We start from the raw sequence: 25424 nt of genomic DNA, 5'->3' as shown, positions 1-25424 counted from the left end.
TCCTCAAACCGTGCTTGTCAGCATCAACTTGGAGCTCGTTAGATGCAGGATCCCAGGACCCAGACCTACAGAGTGAATGCACATTTTCACGCTATCTCCTGCTGATTCCCACGTCCAGTACAATTTGAGAAGCACAGTCTAGCAGTCACAGCGCAGATGTCTGGGGATGTATAAAGGTGAAGTGAAGCAAGTGGATGCACTGGGCACACGAGGTCACCAGGGGCTCAGGTGTGACCTCAGCTCACCGTCCCAGGTCCTTTGCCCTTTCACTTGCCTAAACCATCTTTACCTGCCTGTTCAGTACTCCTGACTTTATGTCTCTACAGATTCTGGTTTAGCCTGATTGTGGTTTTGGTGCCTGTTTTACAGATCTTGGTACCTACTTTATTTTTCGTACCTGTTTGACTTGACAAAATCTGTCTTCGCAGATGTCATTGTTCTCACATAGTTCCTGTCTGTATATTTCATTACCAGATCATATAACTCTCGATAGTCGTAGCAATTGGGTTCTGTCACTTCTTTTTCTTTTTGGCCGAACCGCAGGGCATGTGGGATCTTAGTTCCCCGACCAGGGATCAAACTGGTGCCCCCTGCAGTGGAAGCATGGAATCTTAACCACTGGACCGCCAGGGAATTCCCAGCAATTGGGTTCAGTCAATTCTTCATTATATGCCAGAAGCGATCAGAAGGGTACAACGATAGAAGTCTCTGCTCTCCAGAAAAGAGAAGGAAAAGAAAACAAACTACAGACATAAGAGCTTTGATGGGATAAGAGAGTGGTCCCCTATGCTTCCACTGGAAGTGGGGACTAAGCTAAGAAGGTGTCAGTTACAAAGAGGAGTCTTTGATTCCCAGTCTTGCCTACCTATGTTTTTATTATACTTTTATATCTTAAGTTTTGTAAGATTTATGAAGCTTCTCCAAATATTTCAAGAAAATTATTAATATACAAGCCATTTGTTGCTTTAAGTGTAAAACAGGTACTAAAGAAATCTAGGTAAACTGTAGTTGGTCTTTGGACTACGTTATTACAGAAGCCATTTAAAATAATGCTGTAATATGAGTTTTTTAAAACTGAGGAAAAATCCAAATTAAGATACTGTGAATTTAAAAAAAATAAAAGTCAAATAGTTTTAAAATGAATCAGAAATTGTGGTGTCATGACTTGAGAATGCAAAGTTCTGGTTCAAATACAAAATTAGTTTCCTAAGGATAAGCATAGAAGTTAATTACAAACCTATCCAAGGCTAAGTTATAAGACAGTCATAAGCAAGGCTTAATTACGAAGTTTCAGGAAAAAAAAATCCCTGGTTAAAGATCTTATCTCCTTTATTAAAGTGAGGATTCATTTATGCAAATGGGCTCTGCTTGGAAGTGATCCTAGCAAACAAACTACTGGAGTTAACTGGCGAACTGACAAGATGTTGTCTTTTTAAAATAGGGCTTCCCTGGTGGTGCAGTGGTTCAGAGTCCGCCTGCCGATGCAGGGGACACAAGGGACACGGGTTCATGTCCCGGTCCGGGAAGATCCCACATGCCGCGGAGCGGCTAGGCCCGTGAGTCATGGCCGCTGAGCCTGCGTGTCCGGAGCCCATGCTCTGCAACGGGAGAGGCCACAACAGTGAGAGGCCCGCGTACCGGAAAAAATAAAAAACTAAAGAGGAATTGATATGTATCCACATAAGAAATTCCTTATTTTGTGGTGTTCTCCCAAACACCATTCAATGGTTTAAAAAAAAAAATCATCAATTATCCTTTATGAGACAACAGGGAATTTGTATAAAGGATTCTGTGGCCCAGAACAGTCTGCCATAAACACACATTTCTTTTTTTTAATTGAAGTGTAGCTGATGTACAATATTATATAAGTTACAGGTGTACAATATAGTGATTTCCAATTTGTAAGGTTATAATCCATTTATATTCATTATGGAATGTTGGCTATATTCCCTGTGTTGCACAATATATCCTTGTAGCCAATTTTATACCTAATAGTTTGTACCTCTTAATCCCCTACCCCTATTATTGCCCCTCCCCTGTTCCTTCTCCCCACTGGTAACCACTAGTTTGTTCTCTACATCTATGAACATGCATTTCTTTGAAGACTCATCCTTCTTCTTAAAAATTTGTGCAAATCTACTCTAAATTAGCTTCATGGTTGGTTTTAATTTGTTTTAAAAGGTTTGCATCGCAAAACAGTTAAGTGACATTCCTACACGATGTCACCCTGTGACTGAGAAGCAGGCACCTGGTTCATACCCCAGTTTGAGAACAGCAGTACACTACAGATCTTACCCCTCCACCCAACTTACATCATTTGTATTATAAAAGATAAGTATTGAATCACGCCATTTGTTCCAGGTAGGTTTGTACGGACACGAGGGACAGAGCAGTTGAAAGTTATGTGAATAAAATTTTTATTTCTAGATCATAATCCAATTCTAATCTTTCTTTTCCATTAATCAAATCTGAAAAAAAATTTATTTTAGCTGTATTAAATTTACAAAAACATTCTTCCACATTACATCAGAGCATTCCTCATGTTTTTATTCCAGTGCTCAGAAATTTAATGAATAAAATCACTTTACTGTGTCACTTTTAATTAACTCCTTCAAATACATATTTTCTAAAATCTGTCTAGGTCAAACATGGTTGATCCTGCATTCATGTCTGTGGACTCTGCCAAACTATTCCAAGGTCAGTAGAAGCTGATGTTTTCAATTGTACAGTTACTGTTATGGAAACATGCTCATCCTTTTCCATTGAGCCAATCTGGGCAAAGTTCTTCCTTAAAATTCTTCTTCTGCCTGTTTGCTGCGGGACTGCTTGAGCTGCTGGAGCCACTCGATGGTTTCAGAAATAGTACGTTCTCCGTGCACCTTGTTATCTCTGGTACGGATATTGACAGTGCTGCTGGTTTTCTCTTTCTCACCAACAACTAAACCAAAACCCACAAAGCTTTGTTAGGTGAAAGGACTCCTATTGACTATTGGAACAGAAATCCACCCTGTAGCTTCTGATTCATTAAAATGTACAGGTGACCAAATCATTAAAAAACAAAACAAAAAACCCCAACTCACCATTTTGCAATGACTAGAACTGCTGTGTTTACCAAGTCACTTAATCCAGCCAACTTAATAAAAATTCACCATATGAAAAAATAGGAGGTGAAGGGGAGATTTTTAGACAAACCTTTCAAGTACTCTTTTTCAAACCAAAGTGTTTCTTTGTTACATCAATGGAACAAACATACAGTTTGAGATCAGGACTGGAAAGAACTACTGATGACCGCAGTTCCCTTAAGCCTAAGTCTCAGCATTTCAAGTTTTCCTAAAGGTTGGCAGGTTTCCTTTGGTGAGTCTCCTTTCTTACCTAGGATGAAGTTGTACTGTGCTAACTGTGCATTTCTGATCTTCTTGTTTAACGTACAGCCCGGATCCAGATCAATGTCCACCATGAATTTAGCATCGTGGAATTGTTGCCGTACCTATTTAAATAGAGATAGAGGGTTCTTCAGATCTAAAATCAGAATTATATTTTGATCTTAAATATTTTTATTTAACAAACAATTTGGATAATCATGCCAGCATTAAAAAGGAATGTTAACAGATATACTGAAGCATATATTATTGTGACTTAGAACTACAAAACTATATACTCTGCTCGAGAGATAAATTGTGAATTAAATTAAATAAACTAGCTTACATTTTCCATCCATCTGACAACCAATTACCACTAATATGACAAAAAGATCTGAATGAACCATTTTTATTTCACTAATAGGTTGTTGTGCCTTAGTGATCATTAACCAATGAACCTCCTTGGATTTTATAAGTATGCAAATTTCAGAAGGGTTCTGACTTAGTTTATTAGAGTGCCAGGATAAGACTTCACTCTCAACTGTAACCTATTTTAAAGAATAAAGCACCAGTGTCTTTTTTTTTTTTTTAACACGAGTCCTCTGCACATGTGAGTTGAGCTATTCTGTAATTGGGGAGGAAGCCTGGTAATTTTAGGCTGTTTAACAACTGTGGTCTCTAGTCATTAAGTAGCAATAGCAGTGCTCACCCTCCCGTCCACTCAATATAACCAAAATCCACCCCATGTAATTCTAAACGCTACTCCACCCCCAGATGGAAAGGAGAAAGTCAGTACTATCTCCAGTTGAAAAGTGAGTTAACTAATACAGACTTTCTTCCTACTGTGTGAGCTTTCTTAATGCAAATACAATAAAGTAAAATTCATTAAACATGGAGCATAGCTGATTCTGATCATTTCTAACTAAAACTACTATGTGCAGTAATAGGAACACAGTATATCTTGAATGGTTTGCCTATCAGCTGTTTTAATGATCATTTATTTCTTAAAGACAGTTGAGACCCGAGTGCAATTTATTCTGATGACCTGAAAACATGGTGGTTTTGATGTTACAATGTTATTCATTGATATTTAGATTTTTGTGTTTTAACTAGCCAATTTATTACTTTGCCAGTTATGAAACAATGCTTTTTTTAATATCAGCTTTTGATAATTTGAAATTCCTTAGTATGAAATTGTTGCTATAACAGAACAGAGTGTTCCAGTCTTTAAGGTATGAAGTATGAATGGATACGTGTACATCTGTTAGTAAGGTAGCTTTTTGGTAGGTAAGGCAAACATTGCTCTGTCATGCCATTAACCTGAAAAAAAGTTTCAAATTAAAGAAATGTGCATTAGAAACAAAGCAAAATTACTAAAGTCAAAGAGCAGTTTAAACTGCACTATGCATTTGAATTTACATGTCATACTGAAGCATTTGCTATTTACTAATGCTAAAAACTAAAAACTACAAGTATGCACTCTCTAAATTAAGTCTACTAACCATGGAACCACATAAAAAAGCATTGAAGAGGTAATATGATCTACTGAGGCTTACCAAAGACTGAAAATAGAAACATTTCTCTATATCGCAAGCAGCTTGATTTACCAAGAATACACGTAGTTTATGAGATTGAAAAGCTGAGCTACAGCTCTTAAATTTAAAGTAAGTCATACTTAAGGATTACCTTTTGGGCATATTCATCACATGTTGGTCCCACTGGAACTACCATTACCTGGCGAGGAGACAGCCAGAAGGGCCTTTAGAAGAAATTAAAAACATTTAATGTGGATTTGGGCACTTTCCTTAACAAGAATGGCACAATTCTTAGATTACTCTTCAGTACCACTTCCTGAAACACGCAAGGGCCACTTTAAAAAACTTGGCTTTTTTTCAATATCCAAAAAGGACTAAAGGGAGATTCAGGAGGAGAAAACGAACCCTAAATCAGGAAAACCTGTAACTAAGATTTGTCTTGCTAAGCAGATATAGCAAAGCAAACAGAGGGCAGGGACTACAGCCCACAACTCAACGCATCAGGTAACAGAACACCATATGCCTGCTGCCAGAGGGCTTAACGTAGTTTAAGAAACACTTAGTGATTCAAGTTATTTTACTCAAAAAGTTATTTTGTTCAAGTGTTATTTTATTACTTTTTCTTCACTGGGGGACAAAGACTGTACCTTAAGTTTATTCAAGATTCACTTTGCAGGATTCAACAAATTGGAACCGATAATAACTGGTGATGGTACTTGGCAAAAATGAGTGTGTTTTCACTACTTATTAAAAGGTGACCCCCATCCTCAATTCTACCTTTCAGGTATTTCAGGTGTCTAACCCCTCCCCATGCTGCACACATCAGGCCAGTGTTTCTCTTGGTCACTCCTCTATGTTCAAGTTGTTTTGTTACATTAGGGAAAAGGCTGGAGTAGGCACTAAATTCTACCCAAACTGTGGGCTTTTCCCCCCACCTACTACAGGTTTCGTAGAGCAGTTATCTGAAGATCCCCCTATTCTCTAGACTGTGCATAGAGAATACTGCCCACATTTGATCTGATTTCATGAAATATAACTAAAAGATTAGCTTATTTCATTTACAAGTATGACACCGCCACCCCACCCTATGTCTGAAGCAACCAAATTAAACATGAAACTGAGATGACTACAGTGTAGTCTGTCAGGCTCTACAAAATGGGTGTTTTATAACCATGTGCTGTTTTCAACTGCCTTTACAAAATGTGGGCCCAGATAAAGCTGCTTAGAAAATAAAATGCAAGTCATGTGCTTATATCTTGCCAGTAGAAACATAAGCTTCTAGAAATAGGACACAAAAATGATGATCAGTTTGGAGTCTGTACTTTCAATCAAAAGAAAAAAAATCTTGGCTTCTACAGAGTCTAAAATACTTGTTTATTATGATCAGCAACACTGAACAAAGTATTGCTAAAAGCCTACTCTTGTTTACTCAGACAAAAACATCAAACTTTTATAAATTCCCAAAGTTACTTGAAAAGTAATCAAAACAATAAGCTTCTTACTGAATAATAATTCCTAGTTAGAAAGCATTTATATAATATTCAAACAAATCAAGTGCTAAAATAAAAATAATTACTCACAACAAACATTCATAGAGCTAAAAAGTTTGGGTTTCGATTGTGATTCCTTACTTTTTAGTGAACACTTATCATTAATTAGAAGTGACCAACTAGAATCATTCCTCCTTTCCATCATATAACTAAATTGGACAGCAGACATTTCTGACAGTCAATTTACACGGTCCAGACAAAAACAGAAGGAAACAATGACAAAAATTACCATTTGCCCCCATAGTTTTCAGTGAGGATAGCAATCATTCTTTCCACTGACCCCAAGATGGCTCTATGGATAATCACCGGCCTTTTCTTATCATCACCATCATGGCTAGAAAGAAAAGATTTGTTTTGCTTTATTTATATATATATATATATATATATATATATATATATATATATATATATATATATATTCCTTTATATGTCCTTGAAGAAGAATATTCAGAGCAGACACTAGAAACTCACCTTACAAAAGTAAGATTAAATCTAATGGGCAACTGAAAATCCAACTGGATTGTTGCACACTGGTGGTACCGACCAATGGCATCTTTAATCTGTATGTCAATCTAAGAAGCAAAGATTGGGTTGTATTAGGGTTGAATTTTTTAAAACTTATTTTAAAGTAATCTCTTCTTCACGCAAAAATGAAAGACATATTACTCTCAAATAGACTTTGGTACTGACCTTTGGACCATAGAAAGCTCCATCTCCAGGATTTAATTCCCACTTTTCACCAAACTCATTCAGACTGTTTTCAAGTTGCTAAGGATAAAGCAAAATGATTTTAACTTCTGGTCAAATGCAACTTCTTCCAGCCTAATCTGAGACTAAAAATACTACAACTACTTTCATGTGTCACTATTCTTTGTTTTACCATTTTGTCCACCTAGACATACTCATACACAAACCCCTTTAAAGGTTACAGCTTGATGACTAAAAGAACATTCAACCATTTCTAAAATACAAAATCATAGAGAAATAAAACTAGCTTATACAAGCCTAGAAACCATTTCCAATTTTCTTTTGCTTTTATCCATTTAAAGAGGCTTTGCTTTCTCACATTATGGTGCAAGCCAATTTCAGTCAAATAATATTGAAGCACGCTGAAAATCACCACTTACTTTCTCAGCTTGATTCCATACTTCAATATCTCCAAGGAATTTTTCCGGGCGAGTAGACAGGTTCAGTTTAAAAGAAAACCCAAATATGCTATATACTGTACGCAGAAAATCCAAACAACCTTTTATTTCATCCTCAATCTTTAAATTAAAAAAAAAAACAAAAAACAGGGACACAGTGGTCATTAATTTTCCTCAAGTTTTGTGACACTTCTTTTCCAAGTGTTTCACCCCAGTGTCTCATACCTGCTCTATGGCACAGAATATGTGAGCGTCATCCTGCTGGAACCTTCGTACCCGAGTGAGTCCTGTGAGCGCTCCCGACAGCTCATTCCTATGAAGCACCCCAAAATCAGCTACTCGCAGAGGCAACTCTCGCCAGGATCTTGGCCGATGATCAAACATAAGGCTAAAGAAAACAGAAAAGTAAAATCCACTGATATTTAATTTCACAAGAATAAAACTGCTTCTCTAATACTATAAGGAAGGCTGTCAAAAAGCTACTGGTTCTAGTTGTTCACACAAACAACACTTTTCAAAGTCTGGGCTTCATACAACAGTGTAAGCACTTGCATGAATAAAGTAGCAAATAAATTATAATACAACCATCTATAACTAAGAGAAAATAAAAAATGTATTCCCATAAGTCTGGAGTCATAGCCTTGTGCTCAATCTCTATTAATTTGAGGACTGCCTTTAAGGCTCATATTTTAAAGAAAATCTTAGCTATATACAAATCATTTATATCAGCAGAAACTAAAGTCTGTACTTTCTTGTTGCTCTCAAAAGTGCTTCAGTTCCCTCTTAGTCTGAAAGTGCTTCAGAAACTTTGAAGAATCTGGGAAAACTAAGAATGAACTTGACCTTGGTTCCCTGACCTACAAGCTAGTCCCCTCGTGGAGACTCCTCTGTCTCAGCCCTCTGCCCTTGAGGTCTTGTTACTGGGAGCAGTGCTAGGAGCGATAACTCAGCCACCTACAGCCACAGCTCTCCCTAGTCTGCCGCCATGCTGCTCTTCACCCAACTTTCAAGGATAGAAAGTGAGCGGCCTCAAGGCAAGGAAGATTTTCTAAGGAGGTCAATTCATCAGCAGTAGATTTTGATACATGTTTCTTTAAAAAAAAAAAAAAAAAAACTGCTGTCCCCCATATTCAGTCGCCCCTGTTCTGTATTCTGCCTGTTCACTGCTGCTACCCCGGTTCCATTCTTGACTATCTATAGATCTGAGGATCTAGCTGGGCACAGAAGATGTTACAACACCACAATGATGATGCACTTAAATACTCTTCTGATTACATAATTTGTTTTTCACAAAATACTTTCAAAGGAGGGAAAACAATCTGGGACTGATTGCAAGAAAATCTTTGCTAGAAACTCAAAATTGCAGAATACCAGTGTCCCGGGCAGTTCATGGGTTTCAGAGCAAACAGCTCCTTCTCCACCTCAAAGGAGAACATGTTCTCGCTGTAGTGCTGCCAGTGGCCCGAGGTCATCCAGAGTCGGCTGTTGTAGATGTTTGGGGTGATCACCTCCTGGAATCCTCGTTTCCTATATTCACTCTGTTAGAAAACACATACAATGCCTGTGTAAGGAATAGATGCTTATACTGCTGGTGGAAGTAAAAATTTCAAGAGCAATTTTATACTATCTAGTAAAGTTCAAGATGTACATCTTATAATCTAGAAGCTCCACCTGGAGGTGTACACCAAAGAGGAAGCGCCTGCACATGCGCATAAGGAGGCTACTGCAGCACAGCTGGTAATACGGGAGAATGGGAAATTACATCAGTGTCCCCCAGTAAAGAAATGAACACTGTGGTAGTTATATGACAGACTAATACGTAACAACTGGAAACAAACTGGATCTGTACCTATCTAAAATGAAAATCACAGTGCAGACTGATATACAATGAGACTTCACGTACGTAAGTTTGAAGCACACAAACAAACACTATAATTTAGGGTACATATTTATGGGGTAGATGTAAAAATAACATGGACAAAAAGAATCCAACCATGCTAACTTCTAAACAGTAGTTTCTTCTAGGAAAGGAGGGAAATGGATCAGAAAGGGCTCTCAAAGGGGAGGTTTTTTTCCCCTTACTATATATGTATTACTTTACCTCAATTAAAAAATCTGAAGCAAATATAGCCCAATGCAGTTATGTGTTAAATTAGGTGGGAGTACAGAGATGTTGGCAGTATTATTCTCTACAAATGTATGCTTGAAACACTTCATAGTTTACAAAGAAAAAAAGCAATGTAAAGATTAACTTGCTTTTTCTAGGAAAATACAAATGAATGGTCAGAAAGCCACAGAGCTCCTGTGTAAAGGGTTACAGGCCCCCTGCAGGCTCACCAGCTTGTCTCATGCGTGCACACCCACGTATGTGGACAAGATCGTGTATTAGAAGGAAAGAATTTTTTAAACATTTTATGAGACCTCATACGTCCATTTTCATTTATTATTTGAAATGTTTCTTCTCAAACAAAAGATTATCTTTCCGTTTGGCAGATCTTATTTAATAAAATCAACTTATGCCTTAAATCTACAGAAGAAAGTGATGAATATGGTTTACCCTGATGAATTCAATAAGTGTATTATAAATGTACGCTCCCTTCGGCAGGAAAAAGCAACTTCCAGGGCTGAGTTCATGGAAGAAATATAGCTCTTGGTCCTGGGTAAAACGAAAGCAAAAGAAAGTTTATATATGTATATAATATCAACACAAACTTCAGGGTTCTTGAGTTCAGAGTATGGTCATGATGCTTCACATTTTAATTGGCGCCATTCCCAAATCAAGGAAAACATGTTGACATTTCTGGTGTTGCAGGTGCTTTACCACTTAGCACAAGTACATTCTCTGACTGTTACATTCCCGAATCCAGTCAAGTTTACCCAAGAGTCACACGGAGCAAGGGTCTTAGTTCTCTTCTACTGTGCACAGCAGGGGCTCTCAGTCTTAATTCCTCAAAGCTCAACGATCCTCCCTCCCTCCCTCCCTTTTTTTCTTTCTTTCTTTCTTTTTTTTTTTTTTAAAGTAAGAACAGCAGGAAGGAGACTGAGTAAAAGACACTGATAATGAAAGAGAAGATGGAGAAGAAGTTGGCTAACTTTGGGTCATGGTGAAAGAGGCACATCCTCCTACCTTCTTGCCCACCAAATGCCCAACTCCTCAGGGAGGGACCCCAATTGCTGCTGGCCTCCTTCCTGCTGGATCTTATTTCAGGCAGTCAGCAGCACAGGACAGTGGATGCTGCCTGTGCTCAAACTTCACAACCTAACAGCCGTGACCTGACGCCCAGCACAGAGTAAACACTCTTCTAGAAGGGAGTATTTTTACCAAACCCAACTGACAGCTTAGAAAACAGTCAGGGGTAGAAGAATAAAGAAAAGGACACCGCAGAATCCATCAATGACTTGCTATGTCATCTTGGGCAACAAGCAGATGAATCTTCCTGGGACTTAAGTTTCCACATTCTTTTTTTTTTTTTTTTTGCGGTACGCGGGCCTCTCACCGTTGTGGCCTCTCCCGCTGCGGACCACAGGCTCCGGATGCGCAGGCTCAGCGGCCATGGCTCACGGGCCCAGCCGCTCCGCGGCATGTGGGATCTTCCTGGACCGGGTCACAGACCCGTGTCCCCTGCATCGGCAGGCGGAATCTCAACCACTGCGCCACCAGGGAAGCCCTCCACATCTTTAAAATAAGTCAGTGAGACCAGGGGTTTTCTAAAGCATCTCCCAGCTCTATGAAATGCTGCTATGCTGCAATACTTTTTTTAAAGAAAAATGTAGGTCATCAGCATTTGTTCTCAATAAAAGGAGTAGTCAAAATGAACTTCTGTGCGGTACTGAACACACTCTAGAAAGATAATGTGGACACTGAATAAGTAATTTAAAGCTTTCACGGGACAGTACAATAATTACTGAAAGCTACAGCATCTCTGCAGAAGTAGATTCCTGGTACGTAATACAATTTCAATTCAAATGAAAATAAAGAAAACTCAGTCTACACACATCATTATTCTTTTAAACATACCCTTCCAATTTTCCTATGATCTCGGTTTTTAGCCTCCTCTTGGAACTTCTCCCATTCTTTCAACATTTTAGGATCTGGGAATGAAATGCCATAAATTCTCTGCAGAGTCTCCATATCTGCCTTGCCTTCCCAGTAGGTGGAGGAATTCTGAAAAGAAGGAATAATCATGAGGTAATATTCAAATTTTTTTGAAAAATAAATTTATTTGTTTATTTTGGCTGTGTTGGGTCTTTGTTGCTGCACGCAGGTTTTCTCTAGTTGTGGTGAGCGGGGGCTACTCTTCCTTGCAGTGCACGGGCTTCTCATTGCAGTGGCTTCTCTTGTTGCGGAGCATGGGGGCTGTAGAGTACAGGATCAGTAGTTGTGGCGCACAGGCTTAGTTGCTCCACCGCAGGTGGGATCTTCTGGGACCAGGGTTCAAACCCGTGTCCCCTGCATTGGTAGGCAGATTCTTAACCACTGCGCCACCAGGGAAGTCCCCAAATTTTTAAATATCTCATTTATTTTAAGAGTTAGGCGTTTTCTCTCTCAGTCACATCATGAGTCAAATTCATATTTAGTCCTTATGACAAGAAAAATGGCACAAAAAGTGCACATGTAGTAAGCATCTCAGTTGCTGAGGCCTTGCTAGGGTGGCTGTACTCATTCCACAGCACAAAGCTGGCTGCTTAATGCCCTTGAAATTGCCCTGCCCTCAAGACCCGCTCACACCACAACTCCACGAACACGACTGACTACAGGGGCATCTCCCACAAGATGATTCAGCAAAAATGGAAAACCAACCAACCAGCCAAAAAAAAAAAAAATCTGACTGGTAGGATTAGCTTGGTTAGAAAAGAACAACTTGGGTAATTACTACCTTAGACATACAAAAGGCAAGAGCACACACTCCTACAGTGAGTCTCAAAGCTTTTAGAGCCACGATGGCCCATGACTGTGATTTTGTAAATCCTCCAAATCTCCACCCCCGTGTGCTCTGGTGGTGAGTCACTCAGTCAGTGCTTGAGAGAATCTCAGTTAAAAAAAAGCCTAGTGGCACGTAGTGCCCACAGTCGGTAGACAGCACGAGAAAAAAATCCACCCTTAAATATGCGAGAGAAAAATGGCTGAAAAGAGAAACGAATGCAAGTTTAAACATACATCTTTTGTATACAAATACGTTTATATAGCACCTTCAAAGTTACATTGCTTACTTTGTGTATTTTCAAAGTCTTGATTTTGCCAGTGTGTCTGACATGAGGACCCCGGCAGAGATCTATCAAGGGGCCACACCTAGAGATAAATTAAAAGGAATTTTAACATAGACTTAAAATGACACATACACCAATGGTATTTAATGACACTTGATGTTCTCACCTATAGACTGTGGTAGTTGGAGTATTCACTTTTTCATTCAATATCCTGCATTTGAACTTGTTGTACTGAAAATAGGAAAAATTATTTTTTAAGTAACCATCCTTTAATTTTTACTTCTAAATACTATAGCTAAAATACAATTCAAAGTACATCTAATCACCGTATGAATAGAAATACGTATTTCATGTTTTAAAAACACTGTTACATTTTTCTAAAGAACTTAGTACACTAAGCCCCAATGTACTTTTTTTTTTTTGCGGTACGCGGGCCTCTCACTGCTGTGGCCTCTCCCGCTTTGGAGCACAGGCTCCGGACGCGCAGGCTCAATGGCCCTGGCTCACGGGCCCAGCCGCTCCGCGGCACGCATGATCCTCCCGGACCGGGGCACGAACCCGTGTCCCCTGCATCGGCAGGCGGATTCCCAACCACTGCGCCACCAGGGAAGCCCTACTTTATTTTTTTAAATTAATTTTTATGGGAGTAGTTGCTTTACAATGTTGTGTTAGTTTCTGCTATACAGCAAAGTGAATCAGCTATACATATACATATATCCTCTCTTTTTTGGATTTCCTTCCCATTTAGGTCACCACAGAGCACTGCGTAGAGCCCAATGTACTTTACGTAACATTAATGAGTGAAATAAAAGTGGAGGCCATGTTACAGTTCAATTTACCTTAAACATTTCCAGTAAAGTTTCCTTCTTAACTTCTAATCTTTCAAAAGCTTGTTTTTCTTTAATGATTTTCTTACATAAAGCCTCCAAAGAAGAGAAATCGTTGCTGGACACACCTCTGAAGAAGAAAATATAATTAATCTCTTTCCATTCCATTCCACTCACACCACAGCTTGGGGGAACCTTTCTTTACAATACTTCAAGGGTTTCAATATAAAAAATTAGACCCCTGCATTATTTATTAAGAATTTTTTACTAGACAGTTTTTATAAACTATTTTCATATTTTCAGTGGCTTTGACCTTGGTCATCATGAAGACCATTCCAACTAGTGAACATTCCTCTAACTTTAGAACCGGGTTTAAAGAACAGGAGAGGTCCAAGCTTCATTTTATTTCCCGACATAGCTTAGGGTTCCACCTCCTCTGATCTAGAAGAGAGCTCTCTACTACATCGTGAGTTACTACAACACTTTAAGTTTTGTTAGTGGGAGTACTTGGTGACTATGAAGCAGTAAGTTTTATATCATTCCTCCTTAATTGAGAACTCTTTAAAAATAATGTATGGACCCACAGTAATTCAGATTTTATTTTTCTTTATCCAGTTACATAACTTACCCTTCTTCAAGGTACATGTCATAATAGAATCCATTTTCTATTGGTGGACCGTAACACAAACACCCACCATAGACTCTTTCCATGGCTTCACCCATTATGTGAGCAGTCGAGTGCCAATATACCTGAAAATCAAAGAAAAATGGGATGGTTTGAGTCTGGGCATACAAGCTGTAAATTAATTTGTTTGTTTTGAAAGATATATAAAGTTTATTATAAATAAACCCAAGATGTGAAAACCTAAATTTACAAATCTATAGATTGCAATGTGAGTCCATTCAGAGCCAACATAATTTAAAATGATTCTAATTACTAAATTGTATTTGTACCTTAGAAATTATCTGGTTTAGTTGTTTTCAAACTAATTAAAATACAAATTTAGCATCATTAATTAAACGGGATGGATTTTGTTTCCTGAAAACAACAGGCACTCACAATGTGACTGTCTTATTAACTGCCATGGCCCCGGGATCTTTTGAGTCAATCCCTGGAACTGACTCAAAATATCTGAGTTGGCTTGGAACTTGGCTCTGGCCTTCCACTTGGCTGTGGAACATCACTTAAGAATTATATCTGCTTTTCTCTTATTGGCCCCAAACAAAACTAAGATGGTACAACTTGACCCTACAGTACAATTATAAAACCAAGGACCACATACGGGCCTTGAAATCAAAAGGTAGGACTTGGTTTTAAGGTGGTAATTCAGATGAGACAGAATATACCCAAAGCAATGTTTTTAAGATTAATTAATAAGGTACCAAAATAAAGATTTTTTAAATTCTCATAAAAACTGTACACCTGAAACTAATAATGTGAGTCAACTATACTTCAATAAATAAATAAATAATAAGTAAAATTAAATTCTCATAAAAAACTTAAGGACTCCAGAATACATTTGAAAGCCACTGATTCACATACATAAGTAAACCACTGCCACTAAAACAACGTCTTTTACTTCTTCTTATATGGTATTCCATCATGGGGAAATAAGGAGAAAACTTTGCCATCAAATGCAGATTGACTTTTACAGTGCTTTCAGCAGATCTGCATTTTAAGGTAAGAAAAATACAGAAATCAATTGCCCAATAGGAAGAGAACTTTAAATCATGCTCGAATTTGTTAAATATATGCATCTTGATTAAGTGTTGACTAATAATGCAGAAAACAATTTTTACTTGCTTAATCAATTTTTAATAAAATTCCCAGCACTTTTTCCCCACTGAAGTATCTAGAGTAAAAATAAACTTGAATAAGTGCACTTATTAATTTTATAAGACAAGCACTTTTACTATGTTTCCTACATGAAAGACAAAACGAAGATTTCAAATATGACAATGAGACATCAACCAACTTTAGCCACCCGCTGGCTTTAGTAATAAGCTGGAGAAGTCTGCAAATGTGAATCTGAATAAAAACTTACTGCTTGAGCTTCCTCGTCCTCAAACTTGAGAAGCTCCAAGGTACAATCTTCCTCCAGAGGACGGTCTAGGTCCCAGAGGACTTTATTCACTTTAGCAATAACAGTGTTGTCAGCCAGGCCTTGACTTTTAAGAAAAACATACACACATGTATAAAAACACAAGACTCTAAAAAAGAATTTTCTGCAGCACAACAGTTAATTTGAGAACAAGAACAGGAAAATAAACATTATATACAGGCATATCTCTCCTTTTATTGCACTGTGAAGATACTGCAGGGTTTTTTTGTTTTTTTTTGTGGCAACCCTGCATCAAGCAAGCCTATTGGCATCATTTTTCCAACAGCATTTGCTCACTTTGTGTCTCTGTGTCACATTTTGTTAATTCTCACAGTATTTCCAACTTTTTCATTATTATTATATGTATTTGTTATGGCGATCTGTGATCAGTGATCTTTGATGTTAGTACTATGACTCACCAAAGGCTCAGATGACAGTTAGCATTTTTTAGTAATAAAGTATTTTTAAACTACAACATGTACTTTTGTTTAGACAAACAACTGCACACTTAATAGACTGCAATACAGTGTAAACAACTTTTATACACTGTGAAACCAAAAAATTCGTGTGTCATGCTTTACTGTGATACTCGCTTTATTGTGGTGGTCTGGATCTGAGCCCGCAATATCTCTGAGGTACGCCTGTATATTATATATAGATGCACATTTACCTTTCTGAAATAAAATGAAAAAGTGACAAAATTCAAAAAAGCCCCTAAGAATATAACTAGAAGATGCTGAAAATTCCGAACACTATTATTTGACCTCATTTAATGCTTCTTGTTTAAGCAGACATGGCAACTGTTATAAACAATAACAATTTCCAGTAGTTTATCTTTAAATTTCTCCAAAATTAGTTTTCCATAAAGCCAAGCTATTTAGATCTCAAAGGAAAAAAAGGGGGGTGGAGATGGTTCTAAATAACCTCCCTGCTTTTATCCTGCTTGAAATCTATAACAGATCTTTCCTCTAAGAAGCAATGCTAATCTCATAATTCTGCAAATGCCTAAGATGATATTAGTTATAACAAATATACAGGTGAAGTGAAATACTACTTAATGAAACATTTTATAATACGGATAAAAATGTCATCTAAATGTCCAGTACACAGTACAGAAGATAACTCTCTCCTCAAATGATGAGATGTGAGACCCACCAAGTGGAGAAGTCGCAGGAGTTCTGAGGAGGGGAAAGCAGCACAGTTCAGAGAAGTCTGGACAGGCTTTGAAACATAAAGTAATGAGGGGACGAAGCATCAAAAGATTTGGACAGGAAGAAAAGGAGAGGAGCTGGCACTTCAAATGCTGAGAATGGGCATGGATGCAAGCAGAGATATAAGTTAGGAGACGTTCAGGAAGCTGCGGGGCTCAAGCAGAATTGAGTAAGGTTAGTCAGCTTATAGGTGTGAATGTGCAGCTAGAGAAATGACAGTCTATAATAGGCTAGCAGTTTCCCTGCCTCAAATATTTTCAAACTAATATGTTATGACACTTACACCGCAATAAAAGTTTTAATTCAAAAAAAGAGAAAATTAGTTTTCCAATGGGCCACTTGATAAATTACAACATAATCTGAAGAACAATACGGTAGCATGTAGAGAAAAAGTTCTTGCACTAACAGGAGCCTGGATTTTAGTACTGACACAGCTACAGTCTCATTGTGCAACAACGGAGGAATCTTTTAACCTCACCTGCGAAATTATCTCTCAAGTGAAAGGCTGAACTGATATTTAAAGGTCTATCTAGTCACTTATGATCTCACGTGGAAACTTGCTTAACATTACAACTTTCTTACTTACTTCCTTTGGAGTAAGGCAGAAGTATGTTAGGTAGAAGTACTTGTCAGATTAACAGCAACATTCCATTCCTTCTGTAAGAAGGCCAGGGCATATACCAATACATAGCTCGTGGGCCTAACTCCCACCAGTTGCATAGTAGGCTTACCAAGAATCAGCTGTGATGGTTCCCAAATTTGTTTATGCACTTGTTATTTTATGTCTTAGGTTCAACAATATGAAATTGATGATAATCAACCATTTCTGACAATTCATATATGATTTCATTTGTTTCAGCTCAATATGTAATTATTATAAATAAATAGAAATATATAAGTAATACAACGAGGGAATTACAGTTTCTTGGTTTGAATTACATTCAAACCAAGGTGAATGTTTGGGAAGGCTTGATAAAGGGAAGTCACTAAAAAAATACTGTCAAGTCAGGTGTGGATGAAACAACTACATAAAAATCTGGAAGGCTTCTGCACTCAGATGGCTTCTCAAGTGTGTTAAGATAATGTAAAAGTTTAATTAGCACTCCACCTCCCTAACTTTGGCCTTATATACATATTAGTGAATAAATGAATATATACAAGTTTTAAGTTAAAATGTTTAAATGGCGGTTGGCAAAATTTTTCTGTAAAGAGCCATATAAATATTTTAGACTGAAGGCCATACATGGTTTCTGTTGCATATTCTTAGTTGTCTTATTTTTTTCAAACCATTTAAAAACATAAGAACGATTCTTAGCTCTTGAGCTGTACAAAAACAGGCTATGACCAGTTTGCCAACACTTGGTAGAAGATACATGTATCAATTTATGCCTTCCCAACTTTATCATTTTTTTGATAAACTTACCAACTATTCATCCCAATCATATTAGATTAGGAAAGCATTTACTCTATTACAAAGTATGCATCTAATTCTCAGTTACCTGAAATAACTTCTCCCCAGCCCGACAAGTTTTAACACTAGCTTTTATAAAAAATAGTACATTTTTTCACGTGTTAGTTTCATATATTTCATATATAGTTTAATAATATATTTCATATATTAGTTTCTTAATTTTCCCATTTTGAGATGCGTTACCTTCATTTTTAACTTTAAAACTGAGACTTTTTAGTCAAAATAGGTGAAGTACTCTCTGCTTGGTTATGTGACATTTTATGATCAAAGTAGGAGAACTAATTATATAAAATCTTTTGTAAAATAAGACCGAAGTTGACTCTTTCAGATATTAACTTTGAATCTTGACTGTAAAGCTCTACATTATTTTGATTTTTTAAAAATCCCAAATAAGGTAAATTAAACAATAAAAACATTGAACAGGAACATAAAAATATTATGAGGATAAAACTTGGCAAGCTTAAAAAAAAAAAAAGTTCAGCTACAAACAACAGAAGGTCCAGACAGGTATAGCTTATACCTAATTCCACAAGCAATTTGATACGGTGTAGTTTTCCAGGATTCTGCATCCAACTGTTTACCGTCAGGCAGGGTGACTTTAATTGGCTTGCTGTCTTTTTCTGCTTTTTCTGCCAGAATGGAATCGTGTTCTGCTTTTAGTTTATTATACATCTCAAGACGTGTGTTAATATATTCAGGCCAAGGATTCAACTGCAAGACAACAAATGAAGAAATAAATAATCAGTAAACACTTGCTTTCCTTTTTAGAAAAGTGGAAGAAATAATATAAACAAAGTTTACCTTGTATTAAGTACTGCTTTTATTGTTTTTCCCTTATACAAAATTTCCTTCTCATTTCAATCATATTTTTTCCTGGCCTTCAGTTTTTTAAACGGAAGAGCCTTAATATCTTTATAATTCCCTCCGACCACAGTCCTTCCCTTTCTTTAGTCATTTGGGTGCTCTTTGGGGGCTTTTCATTAAATTGTCACAGGGGTCCATAATCCCCAATGAAGAAGCATCAATAAATTAACTAAAAGCTCAAAGCCTATCATTCTACAACCCTGCTCTGAATCCCTCAGGCCAAAGCACATTACCTGGTCCCACATACTCTGACATCACTACAGTCCTACCCACCCACATGACCCTCTGTATCTTACTGCTGTTTATCTCCATGTCCATTTGGCACTTCCTGATCAGAAGAACTTAGTGTCAAAGTTAATTTATTCAACGTTCATGGAGCAGATACTCTCTGTGCCTGGCTCTGCAGATGCAAAAGAAGAGTGAGACCTGCCCACTGCCCTTAGAAGGGGAACAAGACAAGTACACAGATCATGGGAGCATGGAGGAGGAAGAAAGGTCTTCGACATCTCACTGTACACTTTTTTTCCAGACAGATCATTCAAAACATATATAATCAACCACATGTCACACGCACAATTCTCTATTCAAAAAAGTCCTCTAATTATACCCTTTGTTTCCTATTTCCAGGCTAAATCTCAAGCTGTAACAGAACAGCATGTACTACTTGTATTGAAAGTACAAAAAAGAAATTAGGGAACATACGCCATTTTCTTACTTACTTACAAATTCTGAAATTCACAATCAACAATTCCCCACAATTACAGTGGGATATAATGGACAAAACACAACAGAAGCGGTTATGCAGGGCTCTCGGCAACACTTAGTGATTCTTGATCACCTACAAACTTACCCTAAATTAAGTGGAAGCACTATAAATTTAGCAATGCAACATTTATAAAAACAGCTCTTTAAAGTCAGTTTACTGTGCTATAGCATACTTCTTAAAAACCTATTCCTTTGTCTTGCATTCTGGTCGTTTTCTAGAGTCTCTAACAAAACGGTTGCAATGACAAAAGCAAAAAGTCAAGCACGGTTCACAGCAGTTCAACTTCAAAATCTAAGTAGGAAGACAAGCTTAACTGCCTCCTAAAGCAAGACCCAGGAACCAGGTCAATTCTGGGATGACTCTTGAAATGCCAGTTCCTTTTAGTGTGAGCCTGGTGAACTGAAAGCCTTTTCTCTACACTTGAGAGGCAGCAAGGAGATTTGTCCTGGCTTAAAACCAAACTCCAGTGGCAGGTCCAGTTGGAAACAGTGCTAATGGGGTGAAGGAACAAGGCTTTCTTTGGTTTCTGTTGTAGTCAGTAAAAGCCCAAACACCAAGTCTCTTAACGTCTCATTGAATGAAATGGTCAGACAGCTAGCATTCGACCTGGCAACTAATTACCACAGTCCTCTTTTCACCAACTTTTGTTCTAATATCTAATCCCACAGATTATTTTACAATCATACTTCAGTTGTTTTCCTTTTTCAATAACAAGTAACTGCAAGTCTTCCTCCCCCTCTCAGAATTTCCTAATTCTTCTCCCTGATTTTTCCATCTAGTGCCATCTTATAAACCCCACGAAAACCATTAGAATCTCGCATAGGATGAGTCTGAGACAGCTCCCTGCCTCTGTCAATCTTTGATGACAGAGCCCTGAAAACATTTACCTCTGCTCGACCTCCATCCCCAGAGCCTTCTTTGTTCTTCTTCTTGCCTCCTTCCTTTCGTTTCTCTTCACTGGCACCTACCTAAATAAGCAAAAAAGGCATGAAGGTTTTACATTTTAATCTCATTTGACACCCATCCATGCTGCCTCCAGAAAAGTTTTGAGGATGTTATTTTAGCATCTATTTTTTTTTAAGTGGAAATTTGATTTTGAAAGACTAGAAAATTTCACCACTGTCAAAGACAAGTTAACAACTTACAATAAAGACAAGCCCTAAAAAAGTAGAAGAGTTACTTGATAATATTCAAGTCCTCAAATTTCAGTCATTTTACCTGTTCACATGACTCTCGCTTCAGGTTTAAATGGACATACACTAAATATATAGCTACAAGAAGCATGCAATTTATTCAGTAGTATTTTCAGAAAAAAAAATCTAATGCAATATATATCCATCCATCCCACAAGTACTACCCAGAGCCTCTGTGCTCACAGTATTTTTTTTAAACCCTGTAGAAGAAGCAAACATAAGACCCAATCCCTACCATGTGCAAACTTAATCTCTTTGGGGAAACTAAGGCATACATATGTGAGAAACTCCTGAAGGAGAAAAGAACACAGCTGTAGTACTCTGATCGGATGTCAGATAAGCTAAGACACTAGTAACTGTTAGGGCTTTAAAGGACTTTAAAGGATGGAGAAGATTTCAACAGGCTGGATTTTGAGAATGGAGGAAATTTTGTTCTAGGTGTACACAGAAACTTATTGTTGGAAATGTCAGAGAGAGAGAGAGAGAGAGAGAGAGAGAGAAAATTACTAAACCTTTTAGGAAACACTGTCAGTTAAGACAGATGAGGGCTTAGACAGAAGCAAGCACTAAAAGTTACCATAAAGATGTGTACTTCAATTAGAATTCAATTCAATTCAATTCCAGGAAGTCATAGAAAGTTTTACAGTAAGTCCTGTGCAAAAAGGCAACCAATGGCAAGAACTGGTCTTACCCGTGGTTCTCAACCAGAAGCAATTTTGCCCCCAACAGACACCTGGCAATGTCTGGAAACCTTTTCAGTTGTCACAACCGGGGGTGGGGAGTTGGGGGAAGGTGGGAGGGCGGTGTGGTGTGTTGCGTACAACAGAAAGAGAGTGGGTAGAGGCCACGGAGGTGGCTAACCATCCAACAACGCACAGGACAGATTCCCACAACAAAGAATTATCCAGTCTGTGATGTCAAGAGCGTTGAGGTCGAGAAACACGGAGCCACATTATGGGATACTCCAAAGAGTATCTTCTCAGAAATAAATGACTTACTTCTTTGTAACTGCTCAGATAGAAACATCCTAATGCAAATTTCACTACATAAAGTTTTACAGTTTACAAAGTTCCTCCACAATCACATCTGATTCTCACAGAAACACTGTGAGATGACTATCATTATTATTCCCATTTTATAGGTAAGATTAAATTTTAAAAAGTTAGATGATTTTTCTAGGTTCAGAAAACCTACAAGTGGCAGGAAAAAAGATACCCACCCAGATGTTGACAGTGGTCAGCTCTAAGTGGGGATGTTATCATCAGCAGTGAAGGAGTTTTGAGGGTAGAACTGGGGATGTGACGGGAGGACTTTTGTTTCATATATTTTTTTGATCTTTGAATTTTTTTTAAAGTTTTATTAAGATATATTTCTGTACCGTAAAATTCACCCACATAAAGCATATAATTCAATGGTTTTTAGTGCATAGACAGTTGCCCAACTATCACCAGGATCAATTTCATCACCCCAAAAGGAAACCATGTATCCATGAACAGTCACTCCCTGTTCTCCCCTCTCCCCAGCACTTGGCAACCACTAATCTTTCTGTCTCTACAGTTTTGCCTACTCTGGGCATTTCATATAAGTGGAATCATTCAATATTGGTTTTTTGTGACTGGCTTCTTTCAGTTAGTATAATGATTTCAAGATCATCCATGTTACACGTATCAGTATTTCACTGCTTTTTACTGCCAAATAACATTCCATTATTTATCCATTTATCCCTTGTGGACATTCTGATTGTTCTTTTCAATTTCATAAAACTTATGACTTGTATAATTTAAAAAACAATAAAAAAATTTTAAAATATGACTCCGAATTTCATGTTGAGCTAACACTTGCCCCACTCAGGTATTCACGATTTAATGAACTCTGAAGGTTCATTTATAGTCAATAGATGAACAATGAACACACCTTAAGTCCATTCTAATCAAGTACTAACCAACATGATTATAAGATTACCTGTATGCCTTCACCATACTGTATGATTAATGTAATTAGTCAAATATATCAGGTGAAAAGAAGGGTAAAAAGGGACTTCTCTGGTGGCGTGGTGGTTAAGAAGCCACCTGCCAATACAGGGGACACAGGTTTGAGCCCTGGTCCGGGAAGATCCCACATGTTGCGGAGCAGCTAAGCCCATGCGCCACAACTACTGAGCCCACGTGCCACAACTACTGAAGCCTGCGCACCTACAGCCAGTGCTCCACAACAAGAGAAGCCACCGCAACGAGAAGCCCGCGCACAACAAAGAGGAGCCCCTGCTCGCCACAACTAGAGAAAGCCTGCGCACAGCAACGAAGACCCAGTGCAGCCAAAAATAAATAAATAAAATAAATAAATTTATTTAAAAAAAAGAGGGTAAAAATTAATTGCAAGTCTGCCTGTATAGCTTTAAAACAGAAAGAGAGGGAAATAATTCTATTTCTCTGGTTAAATGTTTTTGGTTTTGGTCATATGGATATTTGCTAAATGAACAGGAATAATGGTAAAGATGAAGAAAATTAACATCACTTTTTTTTTGTCTTCTAAATACCTCTCCATTTTACAAATGAGAACAATGGCTCAAAGAAAGTAAGTAATTTCCCATTTGTACATCGCTAGTAAACAGTAGAGCCAGGGCGTTAAAATGGATCTCTCTGGAACCCTGAGGCCCATTTCACCTTTCCTATAACAAGTGACATCGTGATGGGCAACTGTTCTTTACTTCCAATGAAAACAAAACAAAAATAGGCGAGTTTACATATTATATGTCAACGTAAAAGCAATCTAAAATTTCAACCCAAAAGTTGGTACACAGAAGAGGACTGGGAAGATGTTCCTAAGCAAATTATGACACTAAAGGGAAAGTCCAGAGGTGAAATGAGCATTTATGAATGGTATAAGGCATGCCTCCACCACCACGCAGGGAAGTGTGTAACTTTTCTAGAGTTTGTCAGCTGGGGTCATCCAGTCTCCACCATTTATTATAAACCACCCAAAACTTGGGCAGATCTCGATGACTTGGTTTTCCCTTCCTTAAACTGGGGCTTTTTACCCGTAGGTGGTTTTAAAAGTAAATAAGGCTCTGCAACATTCTTCCCGACGAAAGAGAGCCACATACCCTAGTCTAGGAGTCCGAAGCCCTAGATTCTAATTGTCTCGGCTTCTAATTAGTTGTGTGGCTCTGAGCAAGACACTCAAGGTCTCAGTGTCCTCATCTACAAAAAGAGGATGGTCCCAGAGACGATCTTAAGCCCCGTCCGGCTTTATCCATTTGAGATTCCTCTCCAAAGGGGACCCTGACTTGTCCGGGATTTCCATCGCTCCCCTCGGGTTCCTCCACCCCCTCCCTCCCCCGGTTGGGCAACACGGGTACCAGGAGAGCCCCAGCCCGGCCTCCAGGATCCACTCAACCCACTCACCGACTTCTCGTCTCCCATTTTCCCTGAAGGGCTACTCGCCTTCTCCTCGGACACTGGCAAACCACTAAGAGAAAACTAAACCCCAAAACTTCGGTCAGGAGGAAAGGACAGTGGTCGCCAGGCAGAGGTGGATTGGAACGCCCAGGAACACTGCGCTTGCGCCACGTGGCCCGGGAGGGACCTGCTGATGCAACAGGAAAGCGCCCAAACTCCGCCTCCTAACCTGATGGATGACGGGCAGCTAATTGACAACGGGGAATGGCGGGTCCTCCTTTCTCTAAACCAAGATTGTAGGGCGACAACCCTTCTAGAAAATCAGGGTGCGGCAGGGCGGGAGAAGAAACTACAGACGCTAAACCTGCACTCTCTGCCCGTCAGGTATTGAGCCTTTCCCAGAGCCCAGAAGTCCGCAATGCGCGTGCGCCTTCTTCAGTCTGACTTGGCTTATTATTCCAGGGCCTTTTCGGCCACCGTAGCGAAGAAGAGGGGCTGTCTTGAGCTTCCGGCAAATCTCCGGCAAATCTCCGGCAAGCTGAATACCATCCCTGGCAGTGGGATGAACACCGGAATAGAGGCCGACGTTCGCTGCTGCTTCGGCGCCACCCGACCTGGTGTGACTGCTGAGTTCTGGGGACTACTCAGGGCCCCGAAGTCTGTGGCGGTGAATCGACCGAGCCCTCCTTATTGCACTCCAGGGTTCCCAAGACCCAAGCCTTGGTGATCCAGGGGCGAGCGCCCTTCCTCGGACATTCCTTTGTACCCGCTACCGCCAATCTATCGGGGAGCATT

General features: G+C 38.6%; 1 protein-coding gene across 1 annotated transcript; it reads right to left on the bottom strand.

Moving 5' to 3' along the window:
* Positions 1–2400: 2400 nt before the first annotated feature.
* On the bottom strand, positions 2401–24795 carry TARS1 (threonyl-tRNA synthetase 1). The gene is made up of 19 exons (XM_082652390.1): positions 24636–24795; positions 20926–21006; positions 18929–19119; positions 15670–15793; positions 14253–14374; positions 13637–13754; positions 12964–13028; positions 12801–12879; positions 11608–11754; positions 10147–10245; positions 8961–9127; positions 7815–7977; positions 7572–7709; positions 7135–7212; positions 6916–7016; positions 6674–6778; positions 5046–5118; positions 3373–3487; positions 2401–2938 (listed from the first exon to the last, which is right to left on the bottom strand). Exons 1-19 carry the CDS (start codon positions 24651–24653, stop codon positions 2790–2792), a joined length of 2133 nt encoding a protein of 710 aa, XP_082508516.1. The 5' UTR covers positions 24654–24795; the 3' UTR covers positions 2401–2789.
* Positions 24796–25424: the final 629 nt, after the last annotated feature.

This window comes from Grampus griseus (genome assembly GCF_964374135.1).
Source record: "Grampus griseus genome assembly, chromosome: 3".
NCBI classification, from domain to species: domain Eukaryota; kingdom Metazoa; phylum Chordata; class Mammalia; order Artiodactyla; family Delphinidae; genus Grampus; species Grampus griseus.
This window is presented reverse-complemented; position numbering and strand designations above follow the sequence as displayed.

Excerpts from the sequence above, each read along its gene's own strand:
- TARS1 (XM_082652390.1), bottom strand. Across the intron at positions 13,029-13,636 it reads CTTTACTGGAAATGTTTAAG|TACAACAAGTTCAAATGCAG; the intron begins GTAAATTGAACT and ends TCCTATTTTCAG. Across the intron at positions 11,755-12,800 it reads AGACTTTGAAAATACACAAA|AATTCCTCCACCTACTGGGA; the intron begins GTAAGCAATGTA and ends CCTTCTTTTCAG.